Source organism: Peromyscus maniculatus, chromosome 5 (genome assembly GCF_049852395.1).
Source record: "Peromyscus maniculatus bairdii isolate BWxNUB_F1_BW_parent chromosome 5, HU_Pman_BW_mat_3.1, whole genome shotgun sequence".
Classification (NCBI taxonomy): Eukaryota; Metazoa; Chordata; class Mammalia; order Rodentia; family Cricetidae; genus Peromyscus; species Peromyscus maniculatus.
This window is the reverse complement of record NC_134856.1, coordinates 131,086,207-131,108,149: the sequence shown is the minus strand read 5'-3', so window position 1 is coordinate 131,108,149 and position 21,943 is coordinate 131,086,207. Positions and strand designations below refer to the sequence as shown.

Below are 21,943 nucleotides of genomic sequence, written 5' to 3'. Positions count from 1 at the left end.
ACTAGCATGGGGTTGGGTTTGGGGTTGTGGCTACCATCTTCTGATAAGGAAGGATGCTCACAGTGATTAAGAAAGGCAAATATTGAATGAATTTTTGATACAGTTTTCTTGCCAAAAGGAAGAAGTTACTAGTTGGGTGTAGCGGTATACACCTTTATTTTTTTTAAACAATTTATCTTTATTTTATGTGCATTGGTGTATGCATGTATGTCTGTGTGAGGGTGTCAGATCTTAGAGTTACAGACAGTTGTTAGCTGCCACGTGGGTGCTGGGAATTGAACCCGGGTCCTCTGGTACAGCAGTTGGTGCTCTTAACCACTGAGCCATCACTCCAGCCCTGGTATACACCTTTAATCCAGCACTCGGGAGGCAGAGGTAGGTAGAGCTCTGAGTTCTAGGACAGTCAGGAGCTACATAGAGAAATCCTGTCTTGAAAAGAATTTAAAAAAAAAAAAAAAAAAAAAGAGCTGGGTGGTGGTGGTGCACGCCTTTAATCCCAGCACTGGGAGGCAGAGCCAAGGCAGATCTCTGTAAGTTCAAGACCAGACTGGTCTACAGCGTGAGTTCCAGGAAAGGCACAAAGCTACACAGAGAAACCCTGTCTCAAAACAAACAAACAAACAAACAAAACAAACAAACAAACAAAAAACAAACAACAAAAAGAAAGACAAATATTACAAATATTAGTGCTTACGGCACAGCACTTTATCAATGATGTAAATTTGTACCTATCAGCATACATTTTTACACTAAAATTCTTAGATATGACAAAACAATTTTTACCAATATCACTAGCATTTTGGGACGTTTCTTTGGATTTTTGATACATTATTTAAACTATGTAACAGGCAGCTTCTATAAAAGTACAAGCCACTCTGACTAAAACGTTTTGATGAATACATGAAATTCAAGGACACCAGAGATCAATGTCACCTCAAATTCTCCCATGTGGATAACACACTGCATTGGTGGGCAGCCTTATTTAATTCTGCTTTTCATTTCTTAAAACCTTCACTGCAATAACCCTAAGGTAGTTAGTGTTTTGTGAGACAAAGTCCCACTCTTACTAAGTGGTCCAGGAAGGCCCTGAACTCATATTCTTCCTGCATCAGCCTCCCACTGCTTGGATAGGTGTGTGCCACTACCCAGAGAAGGATAATAAATGGATTACACACTCTCCCACAGGGCTACAGATACAGCTCAGTGGTACAGCATCTGCCCAGTGTGTAAGAGCCTTGAGAAGGGTCCTCAGCACTGCCAAAAGAAAACAAATAAACAAAAAAACCCTCTCCTACTTGCCCAAACATCATTTTTATGAGGGGAAAAAAAAATCAGGGGTAAATCATTTTCATGGCTTTAGAAGAAGCTATATAGAGGCATTTTTAAATATATAAAAGATAAACACATTTGCTTCAAAATCAAATAATGGAATCACAAACAAACTTCATCAGGCAAGCACACTTCTCCTCTGACCAACGCAAGAGAACGTTTATCATTCCCACAATTTAAAATAAACCTACCAGACTGATTCCATGAATTGTGGGTAGAGTGTTTTGTAGTCATTGTCAAAGTCAATCCATCGGCCAAGTCTGGTAACAGTAGACTTAGGAATATGAATGTTAGAGTAGTATTAGAAAATGATACCATGATTTGTATTTTTATTGTTACTACATGACTATTATGGGATCAAAATAATCAATGGTCCAAGTAAACATATTTTAAACAACACCTAAAGTGACTAGTTTTCTTAGCATTCATTTCTTATACATAGATATTATTATTTATCAGTATAAATATTTACTTATCTAAGTCATCATGTATTTTTTGAGGGGGGAGTAGGGGTTCACAATGTATCTCTGGCTGATTTTAAAGTTGTTATATAAACCAAACTGACTTCAAACTTAAAATGATCCTCTTTCTGTCTCCCCAGTACTGAGATTATGGGTGTGTGCCACCAGACCCAGCAAATATTAACTGCAAAAAGTCTTTTGCAACCATTACTTGGCAAACATCAGAGAAATAGTTATAGCTAGGAAGGATTTACCAGCAGTTGCTAAACATAATGACCGAAGGTATCATAAGAAAAACCATGCTGGAGACAGTATTCCCATAAGATACTTATTAACTGCAAAGCAAAACCCACACTTGACCAAGGGAAAACTAAACAGCCAGGCAGCATCTTAATGAAGCAACCGATTAATTGGATACAGCTTTAATTGGTACAGAATAGCACTTGTTTAAGCATGCACAATGTGACAGATTCAACCCCTAGTAACCTTCTGTCTCTGCTCCCGAAAAGACAGAATAAATGAGCATCATATATCGAAGGAAACTAAGAAGACATGCCAGTAAAGGCAATGGCTGATCCTGGATAGACACTGGGGTCAGAAAGATCGGTAGTACAAGTGGACAGTATTTTGTTTATGTTAACTAACTGCTTTTGTGTTACTGAAGATGTCAGCAGCTGGGAAGTGGTAGATGAAGGGCATACGGGACTGTTTCATACCAGGTGGATAGTTATATGCTTTAGGTTATCTCAAAATGAAGAACTTTTAGAAAAATGGAAGAGCATGGTGGCTCACACCTTTAATCCCAGCACCCAGGAGGCAGAGGCAGGCAGATCTGGGTTCCAATCCAGCCAGGACTACACAGTAAGATCCTGCCTTAAGGTGGGAATCGGGGAAGGCAAGGGCTCAGGAAAAACAATTAGATTTTAAAAGCAGATCTACATTTACCCTGAGTTCACGTTATCAGGACTTCCCTCCACTGTATTAGGCAAGAAAGTTAAGTTGAGAGAAACTGAGCCCTGGCTTTCATGCTAAGGAAAGCTGGACTCTTTACGCTAATAAACAATGCACCCAATGTCATGACAGAGAGCTCTAAGGAGAGCATCGTGGGAGGGGAACACAAGAGCCTGCATGGAGGACTGTGAAGAGGAGGAGAGTGCATGTGCGTGCGCGTGTGCGTGCGAGTGTGTACTCTGAGAACACAAGGACGTAGACGGACAGATTTTTTTAAAGAGAAGATGACAGTGGGCAAGAGGCTAGAGAAAAACTGTAGGAATAATAATCGGATCATGTGACTAATATTAACAGTGTAGGAGAATCCAACCCCTCTTGTGACCCAAGCTCACATGGACAGCCACATTTTGGGGAACATTTCATAAAAAGCACAAAGGATGATCAGCTATTCCTAGTCCCATCTCAAAACCAAATTATTCATTCTTTTGAAAACAGCCAACATACCTTCCACTCGGTAGAGTATCTCATCACAATTGCTCGGCACTGTTTGTTATACTCCGCAATCCCCATTTTGGCCACATCCTCTGGCCCTTTGATCCCCAGTGTCTTATCAATTTCATATTCCTGAAGATATAGGTAAGATGGCTGTGTTAGCAACCACACCTTATGAAACAAATACAAGTAAGCCACAACAGAAACCAAAATAGCTAAAATAAATAAATAAAAAGAAAACTCGACAGAGAAGCCAAACAATAAACAGTAACATGGACAAGAATTCAAAGGGAACATCTGATTGGTTTACAATCAGAACATTACAAGACTGGAGACTGACATACCACAGGTAAGCCATGACAATCCCATCCAAATCTTCTGTCAACGTGAAACCCACTCTGGTGAGCATATCTTGTAACTATATCTTTAATTGTCCCCGCAAGTATATGTCCATAGTGAGGCAGTCCGGTTGCAAAGGGAGGCCCATCGTAGAAGGTAAATCTAATAGATAATACAGAATACAGTAACTCATTTTTAAAACGGTAAAAATTCAGGACATTTCTTTATCAAATAGCTATGATACTGAAATATTCAGGAGGGTGGGAGGGTGGTCAACAGGACTAGGAAATAGTCATTGATTAGAAATTCACTGGAGGTCCCACCTTCAGAAAGACCATTCTGACAGAGCTGGGGGCGGGGGGCAAGACTGCTACTCAGTCATCTGTTCTTCATTTATTATCTCCAAGACATAAGGCAAGTTAAGACTGACCCTGTGTTACAGCATCAATGAAGCAGAGCAATAGACATCCATCATAAAACTTTTAAACAGAGAAGGTTCATAATGAAACCAATGATCAGTAGACTTTACTACTTTATTATGAATAGAGACGAAGGCAGAAATGCTGCAGGACCCACCCACAAAAGCTTATGTTGAGGTGCTAAGTGAGGGCAGAGATGATAGCGAATGCAAAAGAAAGTGGTAGATAAACTCCATTTAGATGGCTTCTGACAACCCGGAGATCTCTCGGTCAGTGTTCACTACTGAGTTCCTAATGTGTGGAAAGGGGAGCTTCTGTGAGATGAAGGTCGTGCACACTAATGGAACTCCGTACAAGAAATGGGAATTTGAAAGGATTCTATCTTTACCACAGAAACTCACATACTTTGGCCTGTTTTTTGACTGCTTTAAGCATTCCTGGAAACAATTATATTTGGACCAGAACTGCAAGATTTTCTCTTCTTCAGCAGGAAAACTGATGTTTTCTGGAACTTGTTGAACCATTCTGCTGCTGCAAGAGAAATCAAATTTGCTACAGTCATGAGCAATTCCTAATTTAGGAATGAATAGCAAGCTAACATATTAATAAAGTATATGAACACATGACTGACCACCCATACTATGTGTGTTAAAGCAAAAGCTTTATCGGGTAATGATGCATATATACTATACAGTGTGCTCTTTTAAAATACACAAACCATCTAGTTTTGAGGATATTTAAAGGCATATAACCACCACCACCACTATCTATTTCAGAATATTTTCAATTCTCCCCCCAAACCATTAGCAATCACATTCTCTTTTGTTCAGCCCCGGCAACTACTAACCTTGTTGCTAACTCTGTAACAATTTGCATATTTATATTTCATATAAAACAAAATTTCCACACCAGGAGGATGGTGGCACACACCTTTAATCCCAGCACTTGGGAAGCAAAGGCAGGCAGAGTTTGAGGCCAGTCTGGTCTACAGAGCAAGTTACAGGACAGCTAAGGTTACACAGAAAAACTCTGTTCTGAAAAACCAAAAGAGGAAAAAAATAGCAAGCAGGCTGAGCAAGCCACCAGGAGCACTCCTCCATGGCCTCTGCCTCAGCTCCTGCCTCCAGGTTCCTGCCCTGTGTGAGTTCCTGTCTTGATTTCCTCTGATGATGAATAGTGATGTACAAGTCAGCCAAATAAACCCTTTCCTCCCCAACTTGTTTTTTGGTCGTGGTGTTTTACTGAAGCAATAGAAACCCAAACTAAGACACTTCTTTATCCTTTTTTTTTTTTTTTTTTTTTAAATTTTTAAAACTTTAGGACAGGCATCATGGTTCACACTTTTACTCCCATCACCTGGAAGGGAGAGGCAGGCAGTTTGAGGCTTACCTGGTTTATATACTGAGTTGCAAGCCCACCAGAACCACACACTGAGATCCTTTGTCAAAACAAATAAAACCCCTGCTTTATTATAATATGTATGATGCACGTGTGCATTCTCATTTAAATTTTAACCACGCTGGTGACCAGATTTCTAAGCCAAAATCCAATTATAAAGGGGCAGGACTGCTATTGATAACAGAACAGAGAAGACAGACACCTATGTCCTCGGGAATCCCACCATCTGAGAGAGAAGGCCCTACACACCTCAACCAGATCAGAAAGTAGCAGATAAGATTTTTCAATCAGAGCACATCACTAAGCACCACTAAGAAGTACATGGCATTTGGGATCAGTTGTAACTACGTTACAGCATCCAGCCTTTCAAAGATGGAAAGAAGTTTCTATACTTATTTACCAAGGGTCCTCTTGGTTCAGTAAGAGATTGGTAAGCAATCTTTACATACCAACACATCCATTTTGTCAATTCTAATCTACTGTTGTGATGACTCTTGTCTCTGGGAGCTATCAGAAATGCTGACTCATAAGGGGTCAGAATGTGCATTTTAAACAGACCCCTGGGAGAAGCTCCTGCACAAAACACTTGGAACCCTTATCATTCACACAGTGTCCTATTGAGAACATGAGATCTAAGCTTTCTGGGAAGTGAGAGGGTAGTTTTTCCTGAACTTAATATGTTGTCTCTGCTGTTCTCAAAAGGTTGAGAATCACAGTATTGTTCTCGAAAATACAAAGGCTGGGTCCAACCGCACTCACTGTTTAAGGACGAGCAGTGTTCCAATGACCGGGCTATGGCAGCTGCTGAGAAGAAACAGCTCCCATGCATAAATCACAGGGTTTTTCTAGCCCATTGTATCCACTGGAGAGCTGTACACACACAACAGCCTCCAGCAACCACAGGGCAGTGGGGGGGGGATGCGGTGGGGAGGGCAAGTGTCACTGCCAGGTTATGCACCAAGAGGACCCACCTTCTTCCTTCCAAACACAATCCAGGCCTTTCTTCCTCCTTACCCTGCAACTCCTTCAGGACATTTCAGCCTTAGCTTCCTCTTCTGAGATTTCATTTCCCTTCTGAGGCTGTCTCATAGAGTTTGGGGTAGCTGGGCATAATAACTCTGACCCTCTGCTCCTCTTGCCTTTACCCCCTGAATGTTGGTATTACAAGTGTTTTGGGTTTTTGTTTGTTTTCTTGTTTATTTGTTTTGGTGACAGAGTTTCACAATGGCTGACCCTGAACTCAGAGTTCAGCCTGCTTCTGCTTCCTAGGTTTTGGAATTAAAGGTGTGTACCACCACTTCCAGCTCACAACTGTGCTTTTATGAAGGGCTGAGGCTTGAACCTAGAGCTTCGTGCATGCAAGGCAAGCACTCTACCAACCGAACCACATCCCCACCTGTATGTCCAGCTACTTCTACACTACTTCCGCCGAGACCTCAACTTATCTTGTGACAGTATACTGAAATACTATGGATTCTGCTGCTTATGTTGGCACACACCTTCCATACCAAGGATGCTCAATTCTCTCATATAAAATGCAGCATTAACATATAACACGTGCATCTACCTATATATTTTATTTATCATATCTAATACATTTAAGTGCCAGATAAACAGTTGCTCTGCTATATTGTTTAGGAAATAACGACCCAGAAAAATTAGTTTGTACATGTACAGTACATGTCACCACCATAAACCTAACTGCACAGTATGACCACAGGTTGGTTGAAACCCCAGATGCAGAACTAGTGGTTAGAGGAGACCGACTCTATACAATCTACCTATACACTGAGAAACAAACGAGAAAGTCTGGATATACCAGTTTGTATTACACGTAGCATATGGTTTTGTTCAACGATTTTTGCTTATTTCCTTAACTCACTAAGAAGGAGAAGCATAAATCCATTAGGCTGGAAACCAAATGCCACTCTCACATACTCATCACACATACTCTAAGCTACAGTGACAACGACGACGCCCTTATCTTCTGACCCAACATGATGATGGGCTCTTACAAATCTCATCGTACACTGGGTAGTGTCTTCTGCCCATCTTCAGTCCAATCCTACGGGAGATACTGATAAGGCATCTCTCTCACCTCCAAACCCCACTGAATAGTCGGTATGTTCTGTGCGGCTGCCAGGAGTGAACTTCAACTGCATTACCAGACTCTGTGTGCCCAGGACAAGCACACCACGCACAACCCACCTTGGTACCCAGGGATAAATTGTCCCGCAAACCCGGGACAATTGGGAGAAGCCTGGCCTCCAGAATGGTTCATAGGTTAGTCCTTTTTAATACCTAAACTTGGCAGTGACCTCAGCCACCTTCCTATCTTCTCCCAGATACTATAACACCCTGCATTCTCAAACCACCCAGTTCAAAAGCCACCACGGTCTCACTAAGAGACTGGGGGACTTCTAAGGATCTCCACCTAATGAGGCAGGCCAGAATTTGTGCGCAGGTCTGAGTTCTGCAATGCTACTTACGGGATCCCCTCCAGACCCGCCCTCTGGAAATAGCTCTGTGCACGCAGCTCACTCACGGCGGGAAGCAGCGTGCTTCTTTTTCACTGCCTTGTGTTGTGTGGAGGTTACAAAACGTGCAGGCCTTGCTCTGCAGGTCGGACTGGGTGCAGTGAGGGGCCGGAAGCGGGGAGGGTAGGACTTACCTGGGGAACCCCCGGGCGAGCCCAGGTTGCAGGAGGCGACCACGCTCCGGAACTGCGCCCGGAGGTGATGCAACACTGACAGCGCGAGGCTCAGCCCGGCTCCGCGCCGTCCAATCAGCGTGTGCCATCCTACACCCACAAACAACACGTGTGGCGATTGGTCCATGCACAACTGCAGTGCAGGTCGGGAGCGTCACTGCCGAGGAAGGAGAAAGGTGTTCACCACAGGCGTAAGAGAGTGGCGCAGTGACTGCTCCACTGTCGGAGCACAGGTAGTTCGGCTTCCAAGTCTTGGCCTATGGATGATAGACACCCATTCTCCTCATCTTGAGTACCTATGTCAGTATTCTTAAATATTGATGCAGTATATTTAAGATCTGGACATTTCACACCATTTATAATTAGTTTGGACATAGGGTCTCGCGAATCGCCTGCTGGCCCCTGAACTCCTAAGAAGCCAAGGATGACCTTGTACTTCAATTCCTCCTGTCTCCAGCTCACTGTGGTGGAATTACAGAAGTACCCCACCACGCCTGTTTTTATATGGTGCTGCGGGATGAACCCAGGCCTTTATGCACTATAGTCACACACTCTACCAACTGAGATTCCCAGCTGTGACACCTGAAACTTATGTCACTACTGAAAACGTCTCACAGTTATTTTTGGGAACAGGGCAGGTTAACCTGGAAACTCCTTTCGTGTGGTAAATGGAAAAAGAAGGGAAGAAAGGGCCTGACAACAATCTGAACACTTTATACTGAACTCTATTTAGAATGATTCTTTTAATTATAAAAAAAAAAAAAGGCTTATTATTATACATCTACTGAGTATCCTTCAGATCTGGTCAGGAACAAGAGAGCACCCGGAGCTTGGCAGCAATCTATAAAGGAAAGTTTTGACCTTGAAAAGTTGACAGAGTTGGTGACCAAGTGCCCATTTTATCGATTAGTGACAGGAAAGAAAAAAAAAAATGGGTTTGGCCTAAAAGAGATAGAAAGCTTAACAAGTTTAAGAACATTTTGATAACTATTGAGTGTTTATGCAACATTTACTGTGTTTTCAACCCTACTGTGTCAAGATTAGATGCAGTGTTTCCCTGTCCTCTTTGCTTTTTTACTTGAATAAGAGTATCTTTATTAACCAGGAATAAACTCTGCAATGCTTTTAAGTTTGCACTCTAAGCTGCCAGCTGGTTCACTTCATGTCTGTTCTCTGTTCAGAGGGCAGAAATAGAACCAAGGGCTTCTGCACAAACCTATGCGTGGTATAGACTGACCAGGTGGGTTAAAAAACTGGATTGGATGTCGGGAAGTAAGAAAACACTTTGTCTAGACAAAAGGTAGTTTAAAAAATTCCATAGCTGGGTGGTGGTGGTGCATGCCTTTAATTCCAGCTTTCAGGAGGCAGAGGTAGAGGAATCTCCAGTTCCAGGACAGCCAGGGCTACACAGAAAAACCTTGCCTCGGGGAGAAAAAAAAAAATTCTGGAAGATGTTAACTATGCCCAAAATATACTACTACTTAGATCCAAGAGTAATTTTTTTTTTTTTTGGCAAATTATAGAGATGACTCTTGTAGGAAACAGATCATTTTTATCTCCTGACAGAAAATTGGGACTGAAAAAGGCCACTTGTCAGTTTCCTTTGCAATGTGAGTATGTGACATTTACATATGGACACAGCTCTTTGGTCCCTCCCAGTTTTAACCTATAGAATCTAGAACCAGTGGCCGAGCTTACTTTTGGCTCAGACCTTAGGAGACTGGTGGCATGCTTCCTGTCTCTGGGAACACGTGCCCTTGGACTCTAGTTGCTACACTTTAACAAAGCCCTTGAACAGACATTGAGTGGGCCAGGCATCTAAGCAGAACCCCTATCTCCAGCTAATGCATCCCAATCCTAACCAAATTTATTATCTGTGAGCAAAACTGTGGCTTTTACTAGGATCATTAGCTATGAAGTATGGTTTACATCAAGAGAATGTGGAATGAATACCTTTAGTAACTTGCAAAGTAGCTTTTAATCTTTAAGCCTGAAATCCTAGAAAAAGAGAAATCTAGAACAGCTCTCCAAGCTACTTATTTGTACCCTATTTTACTTATCTAAATGATTTTGTGTTTGTGTGTGGTGGGGGCATGTGCATGTGAGTGCAGTTGCCTACAGAGGCCAATATGACAGACATACATAGGGTCCCTTGAGCTGGAGTTTCCAGAGATTGTAAGCTATTTGACATGGGTTCTGTGAAGTGAACTTGGGCCCTCTGGAAGATTGGCAAGCACTCTTTTTTTTTTTCCCCCCGGAGCTGAGGACCGAACCCATGGCCTTGTGCTTGCTAGGCAGGCGCTCTACCACTGAGCTAAATCCCCAGCCCTGGCAAGCACTCTTAATTGCAGTCATCTCTCCAGTCCCTGTATGCTATTTTAGTAATAACAAAAAACCCAAACCATAGGAACTGAGCATCTGTGTGACACAGATATAGGCAGTGGAGACAATGATTAACAACCCAGGAATAGATCTCAATAGATTTTGTACTCAAGCAAAATGTGTATCAATAAATACTAACTTGAGATACACATCATAGTTCAATAAAGCTCTTTGGGGGCTGGTGAGATGGCTCAGAGGTGAAGAGCACTGACTGCTCTTCCAGAGGTCCTGAGTTCAATTCCCAGCACCCACATGGTGGCTCACAAACCATCTATAATGAGATCTGGTGCCCTCTTGTGGTGTGCAGGGATACATGCAGGCAGAACACTGTATACATAATAAAGAAAAAAATCTTAAAAAAAAAAGTTCAAGGCCAGCTTTGCTGTACACAACATGTTCAAGGCTAGCCTGAACTACTGAAAAAAAAAAGGGGGGGGCTCTTTGGATTAAACACCCTTTTGTATAGAGCTTTTTTTTTTTTTTTTTTTTTTTTTTAAGACAGGGTTTCCCAGTGCAGCTCTGGCTGTCCTGGAACTCACTTTGTAGACCAGGTTGACCTCAAACTCAGAGATCCACCTGCCTCTGCCTCCCAAGTGCTGGAATTAAAAATGTGCACCACCACTGCCTGGCCAGAGTTCATTTTAATAGGATGCCTTTTTATGTTTGATCTTAGCTAGATTTAGTGAAATATGAAACCTGCCCTCTTATGTAGACATGAGATCTGACTCCTAGTAAACGGTCTTTTAGATAATTAGTATTTTCATAACCCTGGGTCTTATTGGACTTTTGGACTGACTGGCCCATCTTCATGCTGTTTACTAATTAGATGAGAAGGCTAAGGTCAAGAACACAATGTACTGTCTTTCTTCCTTGGTTCTCACAAAACTGAGTGCAAAGTTAACTTGTAATTTATTGTGGTTTTTTTTTTAAATAATTTATTTTTAATTTTATTTGAATTGGTGCTTTTGCCTGCATGTACGTCTATGTGAAGGTGTCAGATCTTGGAGTTACAGACCCACATGGAGTGAGCTGCCATGTGGGTGCTGGGAATTGAACCTGTGTCCTCTAGAAGAGCAGTCAGTGCTCTTAACTGCTGAGCCATCTCTCCAGCCCCCCCACCCCCCCTTTTTTTTTTTTTTTTTTGCTTTTTCGAGACAGGGTTTCTCTGTGTAACTCTGCACCTTTCCTGGAACTCACTTGGTAGCCCAGGCTGGCCTAGAATTCACAGAGATCCACCTGCCTCTGCCTCCCAAGTGCTGGGATTAAAAGGCGTGCGCCACCACTGCCCAGCTTATTGTGGTTTTTAAAAGACAAAAAGAAAGTAAACAGTATTTAGAATAATCAGAAATAAAAACAAATATACTGAACTATTTATTTAAAAGTTTCAATTTATCATCAGACCATAAGTACAGAACTCAAAGTTGACTTGTAATTGAGTTTTACGAGACAAATTGGAGGTAAAGAATATTTAGTATAATCAGAAATATTTAAGCACAAGTACATCAAACCATTTCTTAAACAGTGCTTTGTGTAAGAGATGGCCAGTTATTCAGGATGAAGAACAAGAGTGAGCACTGTTCCAGGTCGGGTGTTGCTGTGTGCAGAGTGTGGCCTGAAACTCCAGGGCTCAAATGATCCTCCCGCTTCCCCTCCAGAGTGCTGAGACTACAGCTGTATCACCACAACTCAGTTCATTTTGGGACATAGTCACCAAGGAAGAAATACGGAAGAATTCCATAGAAACAAATAGTAATCAGAATGATAAGTCATCATCCAGTCTTTGAATATTTTCTACTCTGAAATTTCTTCTTTGTCAGTAAACAATTTTCTAGGTTAATTTCTTTTGGAGATTTGGTGAGCCATTTGCACATTCAATACCAAAACCAAAGCTGATATTGGTTAATTTGCTTTCATCTTCCTTTTAGCTTCTTTATGTTTCTTCCGACAATCCTAGAATCATAACATAAATCATAAAATAAAAAGCTGTGATTAATAAACACGAATTTCTCACATTCAGCAAAGTAAACTTTAAGTTAAAGTTACAGAAACCCATTCTGGAAGTATTCACTGGAATGCACAAGGTCTATTCAATTTTTTGTTTTATAAGTTTAGGGAACTGTAACTTAGGCTTTGAAAAAAATCTCCTGATTTCCTGTAACCTAGGAGACTGGCTAGACTTAGATCAGTCACTTGAGCCAGTCTTCAGTGTCTCTGTCTCTCTCTCCAAGACAGGGTTTCTCTGTGTAGTTTTGGAGCTCGGTCTGTAGACCAGGCTGGCCCTGAACTCACAGAGACTTTTGCCTCCCTAGTGCTGGGATTAAAGGTGTGCCATTGCCACCTGGCCAGTCTTCAGTCTCTTGACCCACACCTGTGTAATGTACACCACATAGGTAAACTGTCATGCACTGTGTGAGCTCACTGAGAAGCTGGCTCTGGAACCCAGGATCTCCTGCCCTACTCATTGCGCACCTAAGTATGTTTTTATCAAGTGGTCTCCAAGAATCCTTGTCTGGGGATGGGTTGGCCTACCAACTCTGACAGGGAGGAAAGAACAGGAGGGCAGCCCAGGAGTAACACTGTGCCCTTGAGAACACCATTTCCATAGATGTCACTATGATTACTCTAGGATATACAAATGCCTGTAGTGGGAAAGAGAGGCTGGAAGTTTAGCCATGGGAAGCTCAGGCATGGACAGAAAACTCAACTGGGAACTCCAGCTGACTGACTACCTTGAAGGGGCTTCCCTACTCAGTTTCTGCTGGAATGTTTTGAGTACGTAATTTAGTAATATCTACCTACCTGCCTATCTATCTATCTATCTATCTATCTATCTATCTATCTATCTATCTATCTATCTATCTATCTATCTACTTATCTATCTACCTACCTATCTATTTATTCTTTTACTTTGGCTTTCTATATACTTAATAAACTCACTCATTCAAAATAAAAAATCTGCCCTATGGTACCTAATTTTACAGACTGCACAAAACCTGTCATAGTTGAATTAAACAATCTTTTTTTTTTTAAAAAGATTTATTTATTTATTATGTATACAGTGTTCCGCCTGCACATATCCCTGCAGGCCAGAAGAGGGCACCAGATCTCATTACAGATGGTTGTGAGCCACCATGTGGTTGCTGGGAATTGAACTCAGGACCTCTGGAAGAGCAGTCAGTGCTCTTAACCTCTGAGCCATCTCTCCAGCCCCTCCTATTGTTCTTATACTAGGGGAAAAGTAATGCTAACACAGGAAATCAGTATGGAGAAACAATTACTCACCAAAAGGAGACTACTTGTTCGGGCTTCCCAGGAATTTCTGCTAATACTACTTCCCACACCACTCCAGAATAAGTTAGAACCTATGGGAAAAACAGACGCATGAGGCAGCCAATTTACTAGTCCATTTGACTAGTAAAATGGACAATCTGATGACATCATCAATTCTAGTACATTATCAGCCTCAGAGATTTCATGTGGACTTTTATAGTAGTGAAAACTTGGGGCTTTTGTATGTTAATATCTAAGCAAGTCCTTATAAAAAATAAGCTCTCTTTGATAGTAATCAACACGGTAAGAGAAGCACTATTGCCCCCTAAGAGCTTTATAATGGATGGGAATAAACCACACTACAGAGCCATGGGTCAGAATTTCCACACGTAGCTACTGTGTCGTACACAAGGAGTCAGAGTTGTGCTGCGACCCGTTCACACCACTGAACGGAAGAACGGACCTACCACGAAGTCTGTCATCATTCTCAGAGAAAAAGAAAAATCTAGTGGTCTCTTTCTCAGGAAATGCTTCTCTGAAAACAAATGAGAGAAAAAGGCAAAAATTACTTTCAATATATAAGAAGAAATTATTACCACTGGCATGATAGTATATGCCTACAATCCCAGCATTTGGAAAGTACAGAGACAGAAGGATAAGGAATTTCAGGCAGCCTTGGCTATATAATGAGTTCAAGGGCAGTTTAGGTGATATAAGCCCCACCTAAAACAAAAATAAGAAACCCAAGTAGCAAAATGAAAGAAAGATAAATAAAAAAAAAGGAGAAATAGCCGGGCAGTGGTGGTGCACGCCTTTAATCCCAGCACTCAGGAGGCAGAGCCAGGTGGATCTCTGTGAGTTTGAGGCCAGCCTGGTCTACAGGACAAGTACCAAAACTACACAGAGAAATCCTGTCGCAAAAAAAAAAAAAAAAAAAAAAAGAGAGAGAGAGAAATAATTACAGTGAAATTATAAAATATCCCTTTAAAAAAGTTGTTCTGCAGCTGGGTGGTGGTGGCATACACCTTCATTTCCAGCAACTGGGAGGCAGAGGCAGGCAGATCTCTGTGAGTTTGAGGCCAGTCTGGTCTACAAAGTAAGTACAAGGACAACTACACAGAGAAAGCTTTCGTCAAAAAACCAGAAAAAAGTTGCTCTGCATTTGCTCATGTTACTCTGTATTAAAATGACCCCACCCCATCTCCACTCAGCAGTCTTCCATCTAAAGTTGTGACAATGAGGCATTAAGTATAAATTCTGTCTTTTGCATTCTGGATGACAATACTCATTCCCATTGTTACCAAGTCTGCCAGTGTTCCCCAACTGGTACCCTAGTCAGCTGAAGTATCTGACTTCCAAGTCATGAATGTTACAATCAACTTCACTGCCCTGCACATGCCGCACATGCCATATCTGTCACAAATTGTCATCTAAAAATCACTCTCTTTGTTAGAAAAAAGTTAGAGAACTCCTTACAGAACCTAATAAAATTTGTTCTAGATGCTTACATAATGTTGCTGAAGCATGTTTGACTGACTTTATGAACCATGGCACATACTTACACACAAACTGCTTACCCAGGGCTGGGCCTTCTGTGATCTGTTTCCTTAGTAACATCTTCTTCTTCTTCTGAACTACTATCTTGGAAGCGGGGATCTTCATGACAGACTGTCTTCCCATGTTTTACTGGTTCAATTTTATAGGTGTCTATATTGTTATGACAATGAAGGCAATACAATTATGACTGAGCAACCATGTAGTTATATAGTTCTAAACACAGTAATCTGATTTCCTGTCCTATGCAAACATGACTAATATGTTAAAATAGATATTATCATTATTTTCTCCTCCAGTTTGGGGGCTCAAATCCAGGGTCTTGTTCGTGCGAGGTAAAATATGCTACAGTTCTAGTCCCTAAAATAAGTAGCATTGTCTTTTTCAATTTTAAAATACTAAAAGCCATTGTTCAGTGATCAGAAAAGGAATATAACATTACAAAAAGAGCTAAAAGCTAAAGGTGTACAGATGAGCAACATCATTTTCAAAGAACAAGCACAGCCTAGATGCTGTTAAAGGAAGCCTACAGGGCTGGGCGTGGTGGAGCACGCCTTTAATTCCAGCACTCAAGAGGCACAAGTAGGTAGATCTCTGTGCATGAGGACAACATGGTCTACATAATGAGTTCCAGAGTAACCAGGGCTATGTAGAGAGACTCTAGAAAGAATCTCTTGTGTTTTCAACTCTCAAATTGCTTTCTAGAACTGCTGGGAGATCTGCATAATTTCTCACAAGTCTCCAAGTTTCCAACTACTTTAAAAAATAGATTGAGTCGGGTGTGGTGGCACATGCCTTTAATCCCAGCACTCAGGAGGCAGAGGCACGTGGATCTCTATAAGTTTGAAGCCAGCTTGGTCTACAAAGTGAGTTCCAAGGTAGGTTTCAAAGCTATACAGAGAAACCCTGTCTCAAAAAACTACAAAAAAAAAAAAAAGCCGGGTGGTGGTGGTGGTGGTGGTGGTGGTGGTGGTGGTGGTGGTGGTGGTGGTGGTGGTGGTGGTGCACGCCTTTAATCCCAGCACTCGGGAGGGAGGCAGAAGCAGGCGGATCTCTGTGAGTTTGAGGCCAGCATGGGCTACAGAGTGAGTTCTAGGACAGGCTCCAAAGCTACACATAGAAACCCTGTCTCGAAAAACCAAAATAAATAATAAAAAATTAAAAAAAGATTGTATCTAAGACTAATTATAGGGCCAATTTATTTCTCACACTTGGCTCTCAAAATTACAGTATTATTCATAGTTCATATTCTATTCAACTGTTACTCTAACCACACAGAAAAAAATAAAGTAGAACATAGGGTACATTGTGTCTCATTTGCGTTTAGGAAAAGCTACACTGTCTCTATAGCTATTTTAGGGGTAGCACAGTGCTGACATTTGACAAGTATCTGTTAAACACACCATACTTGAAAACATTTTTAATTATGTATATGTGCCAGTGAGTATAAGTGCCCCCAGAAGCCAGAGGAATTGGATTCTCGAGCTGGAGTTACAGGAGGTTGTGAGCCCCCCAATGAGGGTCCTCTGCAAGAACAGAACAGGCTCTTACCTGCTGAGCCCCTCTCAGCCCCATGTACTTCTGCTTTAAGTACTGTTCTCGGGAGCACCATCACTGAAGTCAGTTGTGCAGACCTGGTCTGGACAGACTCCTCCTGCCTTTTATAGGAGACTCCCACAAAGCTGTACATACTTGAATACTGGGTAAGGAACAGTCTTCAGAAAAAATGTCTTAGCTAGGTGTGGCACACATTTATCACTCAAAAGGCTGAGGCAAAATACCCTAAGCTTTAACTCCAGTTCCAAGGGATCCTATCCCCTCTTCTAGTCTACAAGGGCACACAAATACACACACACACACACACACACACACACACACACACACACACACACACACACACACACTTACTTTTTAAAATTTGAAAAAAAAAGGAAAAAGTGGAGGTTTTCCATTTTCTTGTTTGTTTATTTTAAATCCATGGAACTTTTTGGTCTTTAAGGGTAAATCTCCTTAAATAGGATGCAAAATTGTAGGATAAGCCATGACATCTCCAGACGCATTAAGAAACAGCCATTTAAATGATGTAGTAGTTTACTTGCTCATGACTGTTTTCTTGTAACAGAAAAAGGATCACGGGACATTAATGTCTAGCCTCCACTCAGATAGCAGCTAGCTTGAAGCCTGCTCCCTTCAATGCAAAAATAGCTTTTTCATACCTGTAGGAACATCACATTTATGTAATCAGGCTACACTGAATCTCATACTGTTTATGAAGACTGAAGAAAGTATCCTTTACTGTGACAACATGAAATTGATTATACTTACTGTAAATTCAACCAATTAAGTTCAATCTACCCGAAATAAAAGAGAGGGAAAGAAAAAACATACCTTCCTTAACATCTTTAGTGTCTGAATCAAAAAATGAGAAGGTGAACCCGCAGGTCTGCTCTGTGCCATTTGTCAGGGTTGCAGAATTACTGATTTCCCCAGTTTCTTCTCTACCACCATCCTCATTCCAGGGCATGTCCTCTTCCTTTTCATCTGTGTTCTTCAAGCTTTGGAATATTTCTTTCAAATCTGTAGTGATGTTATAATACATGTCTTGGGACACCTCAGGCAGTTTCTCAGCTTCTTCCCTTTTCCTCTTCCGTTTGGCTTTACTGAAATGACATATACTGACATGCATACAACAAAGACAAGCTCTGGAAATTTTCTAAACATCAAGAAAGGTAAACTCTTTAAATAATTCTAACTTTATCCTTGATTCTTTAACAGAAAGGATTTTTTTTAAACACAAATTATCTCTAACAGATGCAAATCCTGAACATGAGTATTCTCATTCTTTAAACGACAATGCAGGAATTGAACTATCATTAACTTTCATGAATGTTTTCTCATCTGAAAAATGAACATGGTAAGCTAGATGACTTCTAAAATTATTTTAAGTTTTATAATTCTGCAATTTAGAAAAGGATTCAATTAAAATTCTTTTAGAAGTGAATTACAAATGTACTGCATTTATTATTATCCCTTGTGTTATGCCCACATCATGCCCCCACCTCCCCAGAGATCACCAGGAGTCTGAGTTCATATGCAAAAGCAAAGAGCCTTTATTGCAAGCTCATGCTTGGGCTCTCTGTCTGTTCTGACACAGTGGTTGGATCAGGGAGAGCACTGAGCTCAGTTATGGCAGGGTTCTTAAGGAGTAAAGGATAGTGAGTAGGGGAATTCCGGATTTGGATGGGGGTTGAGCTCCTGATTGGGCAGGAGTGAGGTAACAGAAGTCTTGTCAAACAGGGATTGGTGCTGGTGTTGCTACAAGGAAATTGGCAACTTATATACATATGATGTAAGCTATCTTTTGTCTTGGAGCATCCAGTTCTTGTTGGTCTCAATTTTGATTGGCCTCCTGCAGGGTACAGTTTGTGGCTTTTCCTGGTTATTGTAATAGCAAGGCCTGGTCCCAGTATTGTTAGTCTGCAGCCTGTCATGCCTACACTAATGTTAAGTTAGGCCTCTTCACTTGCAGATTTTTTTTAGATTGTCATAATTTCTGTATTTAGAAATGAATTTTGATTTGATCTTAAACACAGCATGTTTACAATATTTGGGTTTTAGCTAATAGATTAAAATGTTTACCAAATTAAGAATCTATTCCATATAGTACGTATGAGAAAAAGCAATCTGGATGGTGGTGGTGTACACCTTTAATCTCAGCACACAGTAGGCAGAGGCAGAAGAATCTCTGTGAGTTTGAGGTCAGCCTGGTCTACAAAGTGAGTTCCAGGACAGCTAAGCTGTTTCACAGAGAATCCCCTGCACCAAAAAAAAAAAAAAAAAAAAAAAAGGAAAGAAAGAAAAACCAAAGGTTCTTAATGTACTATTTAAAATGGAAGTGAACAGAATTGCTCTATTTAACTATTTTTTTAAATTTTATTGAAAATAGTTTTTCATAAATATATTTTGATATTATTCCTTCCCCAATTCCTCTCCACCTTCTTTTTTTTTTTTTGGTTTTTCGAGACAGGGTTTCTCTTGTGTAGCTTTGCGCCTTTCCTGGAACTCACTTGGTAGCCCAGGCTGGTCTCGAACTCACAGAGATCCACCTGTCTCTGCCTCCCGAGTGCTGGGATTAAAGGCGTGCACCACCACCGCCTGGCTCCTCTCCACCTTCTTACCCACCCAACTTTATGTTCTTTTTCTCTCATTAAACAAAACAAAAACAAACAAAAAAGAAGAAACACACATAACAACAACAACAAAAAAAAACCCACAAAAATGGAAATCAAAAAACCAAAATCTAAAAAAATACTATTGAGTTTGTTTTATGTTGGTCAACTACTTACTCCTGGACATTGGGCCTACCCTGAAGTGTGGTTAAAATACCCAGTGAGACTGCACTGGAGAAAATTGATTTTTCTTTTGTGAGCAGATATCAACTGCAGATAGCTACTTAGTTAGGGGTGGGAGTTCATGTGACTTGTCCCTTTCAGTGCTGGGACACCATCTGGCTTGAACCTATGCAGGCCTTGTAAGTGTTGCCACAGTCTCCTATGAGTTCACATGTATATCAGTCCTATTGTATCTAGAAGATACTGCTACTTCGGAGTCATCTATCACCTCTGGCTCTTAACAGTCTTCTGACTCCTCTTCCACATGCCTGAGCCTCAAGAGGGCTATTTAATTATGGCATAGACCATCTCAGGCAAACTGTTCATACTTCATAAGTCAGCCAACTAGATTTCATACAGTTAAACCTCCTATGAAAACTGAACTCTACAAATAATAGTGTCATATAGACAGCTCTAGGCCACTGTCACTGAACTACCATATGGTAACTTAAATTGGTCCTTGATACTTTTAAGAGTTGGAAGTGAATTTCCATTGTAAATTCCTAGAGCACAGACTCAATCTAGTTATCTCTTGTATTAAAGAGAACATAGGGAATGTTGTATCATGTGATTTTTGAAATGGGGTTATGGCAAAAGCCAGAAGGATCTTGAATAAGCTGTTAATTGAAACTACATGGCCTTTGAGAAGTTGTAAGGGTTGGTAAAGTTAGGGAAATTATATTGGGATTTAGAGGAGGAATTCTAGAAACAATGATATGTGTAGTAATCTAGAAAATAGAGCATATACCTAAAAGGTATGGAAATCTAGCTAAAGAGATGTCCACTGAAGTTATTTTCTGGTTTCTTCTTGTTACTTACAGTAAAGTGTTAAGAGGAAAGAATAAAAATAAAAGGAAGAGGGTTTTTTGTTTGTTTGTTTGTTTTACAGGAACCAGTCATGGGTTTGAAGATTCTTTGTTTTTGTTTTTGTTTTTTGGTTTTTGGAGACAGGGTTTCTCAGTGTAGTTATGGTGGGTTTGAAGATTCTTAATCTTCAGAGGCAAATGACATGAAATTTAAAAAATGGTTCCTAACAAACATCAAATCTGTGAAAACATTATCAAAAGCATGAGTTAGCAAACTTCTGTAGTCTAACAGTCAAATCTAGACCATTGCTTATTTATCCCTTAATTGTATGGTAAGAACCCTTCCTTTTCTTTTTTAGAGATTTATTTATTTTTACGTATGAGTATTTTTCCTGCATTGTATGTATGTGTACCACATGTGTGCTTGGAGCCCCCAAGAATGGCTTTTATAGTTTGGAATACTTGATGAAAAAATATTTCACATTATGCAAAATTATATATGGTAGCTGGCTCATCAGTTAAGAGCACTGGGTCCAATTCCCACTGCCCACGTGACAGCTTATAACTGTCTGTAACTCCAGTCTGAATGTAACTTCAGTTCCAGGGATCTGACACCCTCTTCTGGCCTCACAGGCACCAGGCATTCACATGGTGCATAGATAAACATGCAGGCAGGACACCCATACACATATAAAATTACATATGACACAAATTTCAATGTCCACATGCTTTTTTACTATCAAAGTAAAGAGAAAGCTTTTTGTTTTGTTTTGTTTTGAATTGTGTTTTTCAAGACAGGGCTTTTCTTCTGTAGACCTGGTTGTCCTGAACTCACACTATAGACCAGGCTGGTCTCAAACCCACAGAGATCTGCCTGCCTATGCTTCCCAAGTGCTGGGATTAAGGGTGTGCACCACCAGGCATGGCAAGAAAGTATTTATAAAAGAACCTATCTGACCTGCAGAGCCTAATTTAGTCACAATTATCCCCTTTATAGAAATCTAGACTTCAGTTTAAAAATAAAATGAAATTCTTTGATAACCTAACCCTAAATGGATCTAAGGGACTTTAATTGTTCAAGCAGAGGGCTTTTATGCATCTTTTTAAAGTTATTAACTCAGCAGCTTCATCAGAATTTGAAGGGAAAACAGATCCAGATTTACCTTTCTTTTTCTTTATCTTCTTGTTTTCTTTCATAAATGGCATGGTCATGCTTTGTTGGGTCATAATGTACGATGTCCCTATGTAAAAAGAATAAAGGTTGGAAGAGATAAAATGAAACATTAATGGCAATTCACAATTTGTCACCACAAAGACTCTAATTTAGGGGCTGTGAGGGTTAGTTTCAATTGTTAGCTTGATACAGTGTAGACTAATTCACCTTCAAAGACAGTCTCAATGAGGACTGTCTAAACTAGGTTGAGAGGTGGGCATGGTAGTG

General features: G+C 40.7%; 2 protein-coding genes and 1 non-coding gene across 9 annotated transcripts in view; all 3 read right to left on the bottom strand.

Annotated features, from left to right (window-relative positions):
• Positions 1-8,189, bottom strand: part of Iars1 (isoleucyl-tRNA synthetase 1) — a 49,919-nt gene extending 41,730 nt beyond the window's left edge. The window contains exons 1-5 of one of the 3 annotated variants that reach the window (XM_006992269.4): positions 8,061-8,189; positions 4,397-4,522; positions 3,578-3,734; positions 3,246-3,365; positions 1,521-1,603 (exon numbers count right to left, since the gene is read on the bottom strand). In XM_006992269.4, the coding sequence (XP_006992331.2) occupies positions 1,521-1,603; positions 3,246-3,365; positions 3,578-3,734; positions 4,397-4,522; positions 8,061-8,188 (614 nt within the window). In that variant the 5' untranslated portion in view covers position 8,189. Of the gene's footprint in view, positions 1-1,520; positions 1,604-3,245; positions 3,366-3,577; positions 3,735-4,396; positions 4,523-5,380; positions 5,467-7,878 lie in introns of those variants that run through there. The other 2 variants (XM_015985888.3, XM_076573315.1) reach the window with 2 other exon arrangements.
• Positions 6,163-6,295, bottom strand: LOC121829914 (small nucleolar RNA SNORA84). Its single transcript, XR_006072966.1, has one exon. It is a non-coding gene; the product is annotated as a small nucleolar RNA SNORA84 (small nucleolar RNA).
• A 3,743-nt stretch (positions 8,190-11,932) lies between the features above and the next one.
• The window catches only part of Nol8 (nucleolar protein 8), a 30,493-nt gene continuing 20,482 nt past the window's right edge, over positions 11,933-21,943 (bottom strand). For 4 of the 5 annotated variants that reach the window (XM_076573303.1, XM_076573302.1, XM_076573304.1 and 1 more), the window contains exons 12-17: positions 21,666-21,743; positions 17,694-17,980; positions 15,329-15,458; positions 14,219-14,286; positions 13,764-13,843; positions 11,933-12,431 (exon numbers count right to left, since the gene is read on the bottom strand). In XM_076573303.1, coding sequence (XP_076429418.1) covers positions 12,381-12,431; positions 13,764-13,843; positions 14,219-14,286; positions 15,329-15,458; positions 17,694-17,980; positions 21,666-21,743 — 694 coding nt within the window. In that variant the 3' untranslated portion in view covers positions 11,933-12,380. The remainder of the gene's footprint in view (positions 12,432-13,763; positions 13,844-14,218; positions 14,287-15,328; positions 15,459-17,693; positions 17,981-21,665; positions 21,744-21,943) is intronic. The other variant, XM_015985891.3, reaches the window with a different exon arrangement.